We start from the raw sequence: 14,074 nt of genomic DNA, 5'->3' as shown, positions 1-14,074 counted from the left end.
TCCATTTTTGTATTGAGTTGCAACTGTATAGTGTAGTCATTGAAGGCGATGCAAAGCAGACTCTCAACCTCCTGTTGGTGCTGCACTGTTTTATCCCACCATGGTGTATTAACACCGTAATAGCTAATTGCAGAGGTCTTCTCAATTGCGTACATCCATTCTCAGTTTCTCACATTAAAAGGCAAGTTAAACATGGCTGCACATAAAATCGCTTGCAAGTGTAATTCTACAAAAACCTAGTCGGTCTGTCCAAAATTTTTGTCAACCATTCTACTTTATGAGATTTAATCTAAGATGAATGAAATGACATGACCTTGAACCTTTGGGTTTTGTAGAATTGGTGTGCTATGTTGTGCGGACAGTAGTCCTTAAATGGAGTGAAATTCACTAAATACAATAGATAACAACAAACACTGAAATAGTGAGAATTACAACAATGGAAACACCAACCTTTGGGTTTTGCAACCCAAAAATGATATGACCTTGAACCTTTGCTCTAGCAGGAGTTAAAAGGATTTCAGAGGTCCTTATGCCTCCAAAAAATACACACGAAAAGGGGAACAAAGGCAAGTATGTTATTTTGTCTTTTCCTAGATTTAATTAGGGGTATCTTTGGGTTTTTAGGTGTTTAAGTCTATTAGGATTAATTTTATTAGCCTAAGTATTTTAATAGGTCAAGTATAGGATTGACATTAGGCCCCACCCTCTTGAAATCTTAAGTTGAGACAGATGAAAGGGTGATTTAATTTGGTACGTCGAAATAAAATATTTCAAGTTTAACAATCAAACAGTTGAACATGAAATTTGATGTATTGGGGTTTTTCTGGTCCCTAATCATAGTGGTGAGGCATAATTAGTTAAATAAGTCTTAGATGATGAATATATATGCCTTATAAGCTTTATTAATGATATTTGCTAAAATAGAATCTTATCTTGACAGTGGGTCAAAAGAGGGAATATTGGGGGGAAATTTGGTGGATAAGCATTTTTAAATATCCTAAATTTGATAAAAGAGACAAATCTTTGATCAGAAATGTAGATTAAAAGATTTGGTTTAGATTAAGGTTTTAGCTTATTGTTTATCAACAAATGAGAAAGCTTGAATGGAATGTTGCTTGTTTCGGGAGAAAATAAAGGAATTTAAGGATGAAATTAGACGGATGGATTATTTTGGGATTTTTTAGTTAATGGGAGTGGTTTGGTTGTTTGGATTATAATTTCTTGTGTGATTTAATCATGAACATAAAATTAGAATCTTTGTAAATCGGATGGTTAAATAAAGGAGTTTTGAGTTGAAATTTAGAATAGGGGCATCAATTAAGATAAGGAGTCAAGTTGAAGGTTCAGAACTAAGAAAGAACTTGTTAATCTTGGCTGTCCAGTTTTATTCATATAAGGCCATCAAAATAGAATCTTGGCATTTTTATGCTTGAACGTAGTAGACTTAAGATAAGATTTGGGATTGATCATATCTTAGAATCCTTGAGGTAATGGATGTGCTGGTTTGGCTTTATGAAGTCAAGGTTCAAATTATGAAATTATTTACATAAATTATATCAATGAACTAGAGATATGATTTGGTATGCTCATTTGGAATGTCATGTGGTTCATTTTTCTTCAATTTTTCTTGACAATGCCCAGAGAATTTGCCTCTAATTGATATTGTTAGGCATGATCGGATTGAGAATAATGAACTTATAGTGTGTAATGTTGTTAAGCCGATATTAATTACTTCAAACCATGTTGAAGACAAACTTATATTATATGGAGATTAACTTTGGATGGCAAATTTTCCAGTGAATGGGGATACTTCCTCTGTCAACAGAATTCTTAAGAATATATGGAGAAAAACTAAAACTAAAACAAGGTTTGTAAAGGTTTTTCCACTTTCCCTTCTTTTTCCTACTCTTTTCTTCAAACCAAACACAGCCTAAGTAGATTTGGTTGGATTTGGCGCCTAACCTCTTTGGGCCGACTGACGATTCTAGAGAAATGCACCATTGTATGTTGGTTCGTTTGAAAAAATAGGAATGAGAAACTTTTTAAAAATAAATCTATTATTCTCATTGGTAAGGCACTCCATTATTTCTCGGAATCCAATCCTTTGGGTTAGTTGGAGGGTTTGGGTGTTTCATTGTTTGCATTGCTAGGGATCTTCTTGGTGTGCTCCTTGACCCTAAACCCTAGCTACCGTATTGGTCCGCCCTCTACTATTAATTCAACTGAAGTTTGGGCCGGTTGGAAAGTTCTCACCATCGCCATCACATCATCCTCAAAGAAGACTCCAAGATTGTCATTAATAAGGAATGCCACCATGTGTATGCTGTTGATCCATCTTGGAGATTGAAAAATATGACTGAGGAATGCCACCATGTGTATGCTGTTTGAATTTGAATGCAGGTATCACCTTTTGTCATGCATATCATGAAGCTAACCAAGCTACTGATTGGCTGGCTCGTAATGCTCTTTCTCAAGGTCTAAATTAGTATGAATTATTTGCTATGATCTTCAAATTTTATCTGTTGTTTTTGTGATGTTTAAGAAGGTGCTAGTGCTACCTAGGGGTGGATTCAAGCCAAGTCGAATATTGACTATTTGAGTTCAGCTCACTCAAATAGTCCTAAGCTCGAGCTCAAGTTTGACTTGGTTCAAAGCTCGCAAGTTCGAACTCGATTACAAGTCAATTTTTTTCTAAAAAATAAAATTTATACATATAAAAATATTTTTTATTTTACATACAACAAAACAAAATAAGAACAATAAAAATCATATATTTTATATATATTCATATATTCATATGTATATGTATGTATGTTTAAAAAAATATATATTTATTTATCATACGAAGCTCGCAAGTCTCACGAGCCGAGTTTCACTAAGCTCAAACTCGTTTTGAAACTCGATTTAAATTGAACCAAATTAAAATTTTCACAAATAAAACTCAAATAACTCATGAAAAACTCGACTCATGATCATACTAGTGCTACCTTATATATATATATATATATATATAAAGAAGTTATTGAATTCGCTTAATAAGGAAAAAGTAGCAAATCGATGAAAAACCATGAGAAACTCATCCGTCATCATCAATGATCGGTGGAAGAGGGAGCAGAGGGGCACTGTTTGGCCCTTGTCTCACTTCTGTTATCACAAGCCGTCAAGATACGAGCACCTACCACAAAGTAACAAAAGACTACTCGGCAGTGCCACCGACACTATAGTTTTACAAACAAACAATATAATCACACATGGTTTTTGTTCAATTCTTAATGTTCACGTTTTCAATCAATGAATAGGACTTAATCAATCTGATTGTAATCCTTATCCTCTGATCAGGATTGAAATTAATTAACCCAGAAAATATATATATTTTTTAGTGGACGGTAGATGTTTCACATATTAAAACAAGCAAACCATCCATCTCTGTACGGTTTGCACCACCACAGTCCACTCAGTTTGGGCTGCAAATTGCGACCGTCTAGTTTAGTAGGAGTAGACAAGCAGTTAGTTAGGTTGATAATAATAATTGGGGATGGGGCATTGGGGCTTGGGTTTTGTTTTGGACCACCCACTAGGAGTCAAGTATTGAATGAGACGGACCCCCAACACAATATATAGGCTCTGTTATAGACCGCTTTTGAGTTATGGATGTCATGTCTTATTCAATCACCCGCAGCATTAACTAATAAGATATGCAGCCCAAGCCCACTGGCCCAGTAGGCTGCTCTCTTTCCCAACATCCAAAACATACCAACCACCCAAAAAGTAAGGAAAAACGATAATGATATTGATGGCTCAAGGGCTTGCTTCATCTTCTTGCTTCTAGTGTAAATTTTACTTGAATTGAACCAAATTTATGGTGGTGCAAATTCTAGTTTATTTTTGTTTCAAATTTATCATATTTTGTTTGATTGCAATATAAATAAAGTAAAATAAGACGTGAAACAGAATAAAATAAAATCCAAAACAAAATCATATCAAAGTTTGCACTATTGAGGCAAATAAAACTGTAGTACTGCAAACAGAGGTGTCGATTGGACTGGATTTGGTCGAATCCGATCCAGTCCAACGTGAGTTCATTATTACAAACGGATGGACCAGGTCCAATCCAATCCAATGAATAATTTGGATCATCTTGGACCGGTCCAATTCAATGTCTGGACTGTCCAATTTGTTCAAATTCATTTTAATTTAGATTGTGTTCAACCCAAACCCAGTGCCAATTCATTGACATTTATATATGTATACACTCTTATCCTATATCAATGGACCAGATATTGGCTTAATCCAACCAAATCCAACATAAATTTACTACGAACGGACCAGGTTCAGTCCAATCTAATAAATGTTTTGGACCGAACAGGCCCAATCCACTATATATTTTTGGTCCGTTCAATCCATCCAAATTGACTTTGAAACTGGTCCATTGACACCCTTAACTGCAAACAAATAGTGCCTAAAATGCAAATAATAATGGAATTGGCCCTCAAGTTATTTAAAAGTCTTACTTAAAATCATCCAACCGTGTCAAACACCAATCCACCATTAATATTGCTGATGCGAACACTGTAATTTAGCAAAACTAGTTGTTGGATCTGCTCAAAAGTCAAAACTACTTCTTGAACTCTTTTGTTGATGTTCAGGCCAGAAGACAACATCCCCAACCCACCTCTCTCATGGTAATTACTAATTAGGAGGCTTGTCAATGTCTTTATTACGTAACAAAAATAAAAATAAAAAAGAAAGTCTCCATTGCTTGAATTATTTTGCGTGAGCATTGGTTTGTGGCCGACGCGTGCTAACAACTAACAACCCTATTGGAAGAAACTAAGCTCGTTTCTGTCTCTAAACGTTAAAATGGATAATAGGTCCAATCTGAAGATTTCAGGTAAACAAGAATTAATAGAAACCATAATAAAAACAACAATTAATAGAAATCTGCCTTCCTGCCGACTGGTCATCCTTTTCTTACTCCATGAATTCCGATTATCCTGACTTGTTCAAAGCAGATTAAATGTTATTCAATTTCAGGCGGGGCTTAGATAGTCGATCGGCAATTAATGTCATTTTCTGAACACATTTGCCCATCGGAATTAGCATACGACCGAGTTGCAGACATTCTGAAGCTTTTCTGGAAGAAACATAATCTGATTGGATGATTTAACCAACTAATGTATAACATTCAATCAATTTTGAACATACCACACATAAGTTTGCTTGCACTACTCAACATTCCGATTGTTTAACAAGTTGCATTGGTTGGTATTAGGACCAGACCCTCTTTAGACACAAAATCTAGGCGTCAATATGGCTCTATTGGCAACCATGGTTTTCAACCCGTGACAACCTATGTCATCAAATTAAAATAAAAGGAAAGAAAGAAAGAAAAGAACCACCGATCTACTCCATAACAACCGTGGTATTGCCATGCAAACATGATTTGTGTATCTTTACACAACTGTCCGACTCATTGGCAATTATAAGAGACTAGCCACAACTTATATTGAAGTGACAATGTGCCAACCGACTAGTTGGTAAACAGGAGAGGCTATGAGCTGAGTTTTTCATGAGCTATTCGATATCTGAGCTCGGTTTGGCTTGGTTTAAACCGAGCTTTGAGTCGAGTTCGAGCCTAATATATAAGCTCGTTTGTTAGTCGAGCCGAAGTCAAGCCCAGTGAGACTTGCAAGCCTAATATAATAAATAAATATTTTTTATTATATACATAAATACATACATACATATACATATAAAATATATATAATAAATATTTTTATTTTTTTATGTATAATATTAAATCATTTTTATAATTCTTATTTTTTTGTATGTAAAATAAAAATATTTTTATATGTATATTTTTTTATTTTTTATATGTATAACAATAAATATTTTTTATAATTCTTAATTTTTTTGTATGTAAAATAAAAAAAAAGTATTTTTATATGTATATTTTTATTTTTTAGAAAAAATTTGGCTTCTACTCGAGGTTGAGTCAAGCCAAACTCAAACTTGTAAGCTTTGAGCCGAGCCAAACTCAATCTCAAGTTTCTAGATCGAATAGAGCTCAAAGTTCTAGCTTAAATCGAACTCAAATTTCTAGCTCAAATCGAGCTTGAACTTAACACAGTTTCAGCTAGCAAGCTCAAACTTGTAAGCTTTGAACTGAGCCAAACTCGATCTCAAGTTTCTAGCTCGAATCGAGCTCAAGTTTTTAACTCAAATCGAGCTTGAGCATAACAAAATTTCAACTAGCCGAGCTCAAGTAGCCAAATATTCAGTTCGACTTAACTCGAATCCACCCCTATTGATAAGGTCTCTTGTTGGTTGTATATTTTATTCTTCGGATCAAATCCCTACTGCATTGGGGCTGGGGGTTATGGGATGGGCTACCCACACTCCATGGAGAAAAAAAAAAAAAAGAGAAAGAAAGAAAGAAAAAACAAACCTAAACTCGTATTAAACTAGGATCTATCAGATATGATATCTCAAGCCATTGGAATGGATGGATCTAGCATCTGTAAGATAGAGATGATGTTCATGTTGTTTATTTCTTTCTTTTTATGTCTTTAGACAAATTGTGATCATGTTATACAGCATTCTTTAGTGGAATAAGGTATTTTTGTTCGTTTATATGATTTTATGGAATTTTAATAAAATTTATGGTAGATACCCATCAACCAAGAGTAAATTTCGAGAAAAAAAAAAGGCAAGTTAGGTGGAGCCATGGCAGCACTATGTGGAGGAGACAGATCCGCATGGCTAGATCATAAGATTTATTATGTTTAACGGCATACATAAATGGAGATATTTTATTAATGAAAATTTCCATTGGATGGTCCCAAAATCCTATCCTTTGACGGATGCCATGCTCCATATGATTATGTTAATTTTGTCCATTTTCTTGGCTGTAACTGGAAATTTCTTTTTTTTTTTTTTTTTTGAGAAGCAAGCAGTATTATTTTTATTTTATAGCTGTGCAAATAAATTAACCATGCATTTCACTCTCTGAAAAAATTAAAGAAAAACAAAACAGAAAAAGAGGTAGGAAAATAAGAAAAAGAAAAAAAAAAAGCTTTCTTACTTTCTAAAGATGGTTTCTTTAATTGGGTTTTTGTATGTGAATCTCTAAGTATCACTCAAATTTCCCTTAAAATAGATTAATCCCTAAGTCCCAAAATTGGCGTTTTAATTCATTACTCTCCTCTTTGATGGCTTGTAATTTTGGATTTAGTCTAGTCTAGATAAAAAAAAAAAAAAAAAAAAAAAACTAGAAACAAAACTGGAGATGGAACCATGTTTTCCAAATGGAAAAATTGATAAATATTTGACCAAATAGCCGTAATATGAATTAGAGATGGTGAAGGGTTTATATCAACACGTGGTCAATAATGAATAGTTAATACATTATCCACACTATGACACTACGACTCTGCCTCTGGGCCAATTGTGTGGATTTTGGAGCATAGAATATATCAAGGGCCTGTTTGGTTTATAGGAATAAAGGTCTAAAATTGGAATTGAGAAACTCATTTCAGTCGGCCAAAATAAATAAGTGACTTGAGTAAGACATCGCAGTTGCGACCCATAATCCCTATACATGGTTGGGATATGCTGTGGGGAGTTTGTGGGGCGCAGACCAAATGGACCCTAACTTAAGTTCATTTATCCCATTCTAGGATTTAATTTACTTCCCTTAAAATTATTTGCCATATTTACAACTAAACAGATTGGGTCCAATAGACCCAAACCCTAGGCAGCCCGACCCGATTTGCAACCTAACCCATTGGCAATTGGAGAAGGAAAATAACTCCATAGATGACTCTTCCAAACTAAGAAAACACACACACACAAAAAAAAAAAAAAAAAAATTCCTCTGTTATATCAATCCATATGCTAAATGAGTTTCATGGTAGAGAAATTATTGAGGGGCAACTTTACTATTTATAGAAAAATACTGAACAACCAAGTAATCTTTTTAGGTGGAAATTAATCTGGTTTAGGGCCCAAAAATTGCTCCATTTCACCATCCTTTATTATGGGCCAAACCTGAATCCCAAAACCCTTGCAACTTAATTACAATTAATATCATTCTTGAACAAATTTAATCAAATATTAAAAAAAATCAATAATCAAAATTATTTGGTAGAAAAATACTAATAAAAGGTGAGGCACTAGGCTAATATGGATTATGGACCAGAGGGTTGAACAAGTGAACAACCCACATGGGATTATCACGATTCCCTAAATCATGCTCTATCAGATTATCCTAATCCTTCATTAATATAATAATAATTAAAAATTTTAAATTGATGAGTTTGAATGTCACATGGAAGGAAAGCTCTAAATATAATATATTGAAATTGAAAAGTTACAGGAGACGGAAGGTGAAGGAGAGGACCAACGTCTATAACTAATCCGGTCTCTCTGTCTTGGCTCTGTGTCTCCCGCTAACTCTTTCAGTATTTTTGCAGCTCCATTTTTCCCGGTTGAAGGTCCCTTTGCAGAGCAAATCCTTGCTGTGTTAGCTAACTGAACTAAGTTTGTTCACCCCCACCACCACGTGTCTATTATAAGCAAGAGCGGCGATTCTAACGGGCTTCTGTTCTGTAAGAGTTTAAGGACGAAAAATCTTTACCAGACTACAGGATTTATGAAAGTTTTTTCCATTAATAGCTTTTCGTTTTCTTGCCAAAACCAGTTAGCCAGGTATAAGGTGAAAACTAAAAACAGCGATTTTTTTGCAGAGAAATCCGGCCATTTAAAGAAAAAAAAAGGATTGTGCAGGATTGGCCTGGAACAACTCTACCGACAGCTATTTTGTTATCTGTTAAGACAATGTTTTTGACAATTCTTGCTCCCCAGGTTTCTCCGTTGTCTGGCTCCCGTCCTTTCCCTCCTGGGAATTCATGGAAGCCGTCCTAGAACCTCCATTTTCTCCTTCATGGTATGATCCTGCTTCTATTATTTGTGTTTTCTGGTTTCATTATCTCTCTCTCTCTCTCTCTCTCTCTCTCTCTCTCATAAAGCCGAAAATATGAGATATTCAGTTTTGTTTTGTAGCATTTTTTTCTGGGTTATCTAGATGTTTGATGCTTTTGTGGTTATATTTCTGAATTTAAATTTTTAACCTCAGTTTTTCTTTTCTCTTCGTTGAGCATTCTGTGTTTTTGTGTAGTTACAGACTCCAGTTCATTAACGTCGCTGTCTGTCGTTTCCCTCTTTCTTTCTCTTATATTGTATGGAAATGGAACATACATTGTCATTTCAAGCTCTTTTCTTCTCTCTCTTCTTTCGTGTTTCTCTCGCAGTCTGTTTTTTTTTTTTTTCTTTCTTTTTACGGGTGCCCATTTGGTGTTTGGTTTTTTTGTTTCTGTTTTTGTTCCTCTAATTTCTAACATTGCTTTTCTTTTTTCCCCCTGTTTTTTAAGATTTTCCCCAACAATGGGTTGTTTGTTCTTAATCTGCTCTTTTCGCTTGTCCTTTTGGTGGCTAGTTCTTTAGAAGGGAACGACAATGGCATCAATGCAACGACCGGGGAAGCCCCAGAACGTGAGGTTTCTCCGGCTGAAGATAAAAGTCCGGTAGATATTTTGCCCGACTCTGTTTCTACTGAAGGTGAGGTCGTTATTCCTTTTCCTCCAACTTTGTGACCTCTTAAGACCTCATTTACTCTAATTTTCTCTTCCTACTATGCTGATTTCATACTTTTCTGTCTTCCTAGACCAGAGATTGTTGGACATGGAGGGAAGACAGGACGGCTCCTCTCCTAGAGGAGTTCCTGAGGATAACACAAGGAGTGCAGAGTCAGAAACGGGTTCTCCCAAGGAAAGCACCTCAGACATTGATGCTCAAGCTCTTGCCAAGGTGGCTTTTCATTGGAACGGATTCTTCCGACTACTAAAATGTCCAAAAATGAGACAAATATACACCTTCCATCCTGTCGGTGTCCCAAAGTTTTCAAAATGGAAGGGCAAACATACACGAGAGGCCTCGGTTCCCAATCTAAATGCAGCCGAAGATACCGAGCTCTGCCCTTTCAAGTCTTCCTGGAAGAACTTTACACTTTCTGAGATCGAAAGTGCAACCAACAATTTCAGCTCTGGTATATAATCTGTTTTCCCAATGGATTCAAATATTTCTCTCTCCTTGAAGCATATATATGAAATGTGACTCGAGTTTCAATCATAAAATTTCCAGTTTGAGATAAAAAGGATTTGTTATAGATTTTCTGTTTGTTGAAAATGAGATTAAGATTTCAATTACAATCTTACCTACTTGATAAAACTGCTTCTTTCCTCTGTTTTCAGAAAATGTTCTTGGGAAGGGTGGCTATGGAGAAGTTTACAAAGGGCAGTTGCCAGATGGGCAGCATGTAGCAATTAAGAGGCTTGCACGAGGAACACCAGAGGAGAAGATTGCGGATTTCTTATCTGAGCTTGGGATCATAGTCCATGTTGATCACCCTAATACTGCAAAGTTGATTGGTTATGGTGTTGAAGGAGGAATGCACCTTGTTCTACAATTGTCTCCAAATGGGAACCTATCATCTATACTTCATGGTTTGTTCATTATGTTTTTTGTTTGTGTCTCAAATTTATATGGATGATTGTGTAACAAATTCTTCTTGCTTTGCTTATTGTTTGCCAGATACTAAACAGAAATTAAAATGGAGCACTAGGTATAAAATTGCTAAAGGGACAGCAGAGGGTCTTCAGTATCTTCATGAGAATTGTCCAAGGAGAATCATCCACAGGGATATCAAATCTGCTAATGTTTTGCTTACAGAGGATTTTGAGCCTCAGGTACCACTCAAATCTGAGGATGACCTAATTATATGACCACATGTTTTGCAGATCCTTTTTACACGTGTATTGTTATTTTTTGGAAAATACAATCACTGGGAAATATTTAGGGAACATTTTTAATACCTTCTGTTTGATAAAGTAGGTCCAACTTTAACAATATTGGATTCATTTAGTGCCTATCTTCTTCACCATTAACAAAATTAATTGGTCATTTTTCTGCTCTGTTTTGTGTCCATTGGTATGGGCTATAAGATCCAGATATTTCTTGGTTTCAATTCATGTAGATATGTTAATTTTCTTTTCAAACTTGAAAACCTCCTTCCCCAATAAGCATTCTTCGATGAACAAGTGGCTTAAATTAAAGGGGAACAATGATGTTTTGTTATTTTCTATTTCTTGTTTCCTGGGTTTTGAAATGCAAAAAGTAATTTGTTCATTTCAATGCAGATTTGTGATTTTGGGCTAGCAAAGTGGCTACCAGAGCAATGGACTCATCACACCGTACCAATTGAAGGCACATTTGGGTCTCTGAACCTAAGACTTCCCATCTTTATGTGAGCGATTTAGAGAGCTTATATTCTAATATTGTCCATTTCTTACCATTGCAGTTACATTGCTCCTGAGTACTTCATGTATGGAATAGTAGATGAGAAAACTGATGTCTATGCTTATGGGGTACTACTGCTAGAGCTCATCACTGGACGCAAAGCTCTGGACAATTCAAACGAATCAAACCAAAGCCTTGTGATGTGGGTATGTTTTCTTCTGCCCCAATTTGATTATTGTGTTGTACGCTGACATATCATTTGACCATGTTGAGGATAAAGTCTGAGACTGTTTCAATTACTTCTTTTTGTAGGCAAAGCCTTTTCTCGACGTAAATGCTGTTGAGGAGCTTGTTGATCCTTCTCTTGATGAATATGACGCAGAACAGATGAACCATCTAGTTTTGTTGGCAGCTTCGTGCACACAGGACTCTTCATATCTACGTCCTCGAATGAGTCAGGCATGTTTTTATCTAAGTTCCAATCTAACAGTGAATGAAAAAACTGGAGATTAATGTGAGATTAGACCATAGAGTTAGACTACCAACTGCAGACTGGCGTAGGTGGTGAAAATCCAACTAAATAAATGGCCTTAACTTTGTGATCTCTTGGATTTTTCTTGGGGGTCAATTTTCTTATCATTTAGGATATCTCAGAGGTCCATGTGTAAAGCCTGAACGTGGTCTTACTTTTAAATCTCAAAATAGAAATGTTCATTCTAGGAGATTTCATGTGGGACTGTTGTGTGTGTGTGTGTGTGTGTGTGAGAGAGAGAGAGAGAGAGAGAGTTATATTAGAATCTGATGCCTAATATGTTGTTGGTTTGCTAAATGTGATTCATTTTCTTCCCTGTCAAAAGTGATGCTACTATAATTAAGATAGAAAAAGAAAAGGAAATCCTGAAATTATCTTTTATATTGGTGGAAGGTTGTATTAGAATCTGATGTACATGGTTAATTGTTGAACCACAATGCAGGTGCACAAATATGAAAAGTAAGTTGATTTGAATTTTCCTGTGTGTGCAGGTAGTACAAATTCTTAAAGGTGAAGAATGCAGCTTAGAGTGTGCAAAACAAAGCCAACACCCATGCCTTCAAAGGAGCTACTCAATGCAAGTAGTTGATGCAAAAGAATAAAATTCGAAGTAGCAGCTTGAAGACCTTCATCTACATAAGGAGATTGCTTTAGAGTGCTGGAAGCATGTCTCTTCTGGACAAGCTTCCAGAACATGGATTTAGTGGTTTTTTAGGTATGTTCATATCCAAATATAATGACTTAAATGTGAGTATGTTTTCTGGAATTTTAGGCTTTTGATGTCTCACAGAAGGACCCCTGATATGGGGACCTTAGACCTTTAGAAAAAGAGAGGAATTAAGGAGAAGATCATAAGAATCCTCCATAAATGAGTTGTAAAATTAAAGTGAGATTTGTATGTTTAATGCGCATATAAAAATCTTTAAGTTGATGGCAAAGTTATATTTATAAGAAAGCACACACCCATGACCCTCCAACTGGATGCAAGATTTATTACTTGTTATGTCGCAGAGGAAGCCCTACTAAATAAAAAAAGAGTTTAGAGTAAATTGCATATTAGTACTTTGGGGCTAGTCTCACTTTAATACCCAAACTTCAAAACATGCTACTGCAATACTTGAACACCTGATTGGCTACCACGTTAATGATTCCAGTTGACTGATAAGAAGCTTTTCAGATATGATATCTTTTCCATATCATAGTTGAACCCTTTTTCAGAACATTTTATCTTGATTGTCTTCCTTAGTGATGAAAAGAATTATTCATCTTCTTTGGTCTAAATCCCTCTTCTCTAGCAACAATGTTGTCTTCCAACAGGAAGCACCAATTCTTAGGCATAAAGGATAGGGCATGAAGTAAATAGTGATGCCCAATACAAGGACATGGCCGTTTTTGGTCATTTCAAAATTATGCTTCTCTCACCTAGACAAGGGTATTTATGCCCTTTCATGTGCGTCAAATGTTGGTTAACAATTTTGAATCAAACTGGCCGTTTTTGAGAGTTCAAATAGTATAGGTACTAAAGTAAGACTAGCCCCAAGTACAAGGTACTTATTTGCAATTTACCCAATATTTTAGCATTTTGAGTTTTCATCCAAATTCCCATATGGACTTGAGCTGCAATAGATCTGTTTATGTTGGTATTACAGGAAGCATTTCATTGCTCTATCTTGTAAATTCAACCACATTTAACTAAGAGTTAGAAGTTCCCCCAAGCCAAACTAGGCCTTAACATGTATCTTAAAGTGCAACTTAGGGGAGAATGAAGTTCAACCTCAGAGAATGTTGATAGAACTTGTGATTTTTGTAGTGATTTGGAGGAGGTTGATCATGTGTTTAAAAATTGTATAGTTGCTAAACATGTGTGGTCAATCATCAGCCCTATGATTTGTGGTCCAAGAGAGTAGTGCTTTTTAGAGTGGTGGAAAAGTTTGGACAAAGTAATGGGCCCAAATTTGCTTGAAAATATAATATTATTATTCTATGGGTGATTTGGAAGAATAGAAATGGCAAAATCTTAAATAACAAATGCCTTTGTCCCCTGGTTATGGTTAAGTGTGCTTTAAATTTTGGGGGTGTTCTACGATGTGAATTGTTTTTCTTGTTGCCGGTTCTAAAAATAAATTAAAACAATCTTGTTTAAAAACAGCTTGTTTCTTAAAACAAAAACATTAGAAACATGTTCTT

At 35.4% G+C, this 14,074-nt stretch overlaps 1 protein-coding gene across 1 annotated transcript; it reads left to right on the top strand.

Annotated features, from left to right (window-relative positions):
* The first annotated feature begins 8,331 nt into the window (after positions 1-8,331).
* LOC148861719 (Protein kinase superfamily protein) lies at positions 8,332-12,825 on the top strand. The gene is made up of 10 exons (XM_088984449.1): positions 8,332-8,609; positions 8,748-8,947; positions 9,497-9,618; positions 9,725-10,105; positions 10,311-10,562; positions 10,651-10,805; positions 11,256-11,332; positions 11,417-11,561; positions 11,668-11,814; positions 12,379-12,825. Exons 2-10 carry the CDS (start codon positions 8,910-8,912, stop codon positions 12,487-12,489), a joined length of 1,428 nt encoding a protein of 475 aa, XP_088840575.1. The 5' UTR covers positions 8,332-8,609; positions 8,748-8,909; the 3' UTR covers positions 12,490-12,825.
* Positions 12,826-14,074: the final 1,249 nt, after the last annotated feature.

The sequence above is a fragment of the Nelumbo lutea genome, chromosome 4 (assembly GCF_056320005.1).
Source record: "Nelumbo lutea isolate HS-2025 chromosome 4, American lotus-T2T, whole genome shotgun sequence".
In the NCBI taxonomy this organism is placed as follows: domain Eukaryota; kingdom Viridiplantae; phylum Streptophyta; class Magnoliopsida; order Proteales; family Nelumbonaceae; genus Nelumbo; species Nelumbo lutea.
Note: the sequence above shows the minus strand (reverse complement) of the source record. Positions and strands in the feature narration are given on the sequence as shown.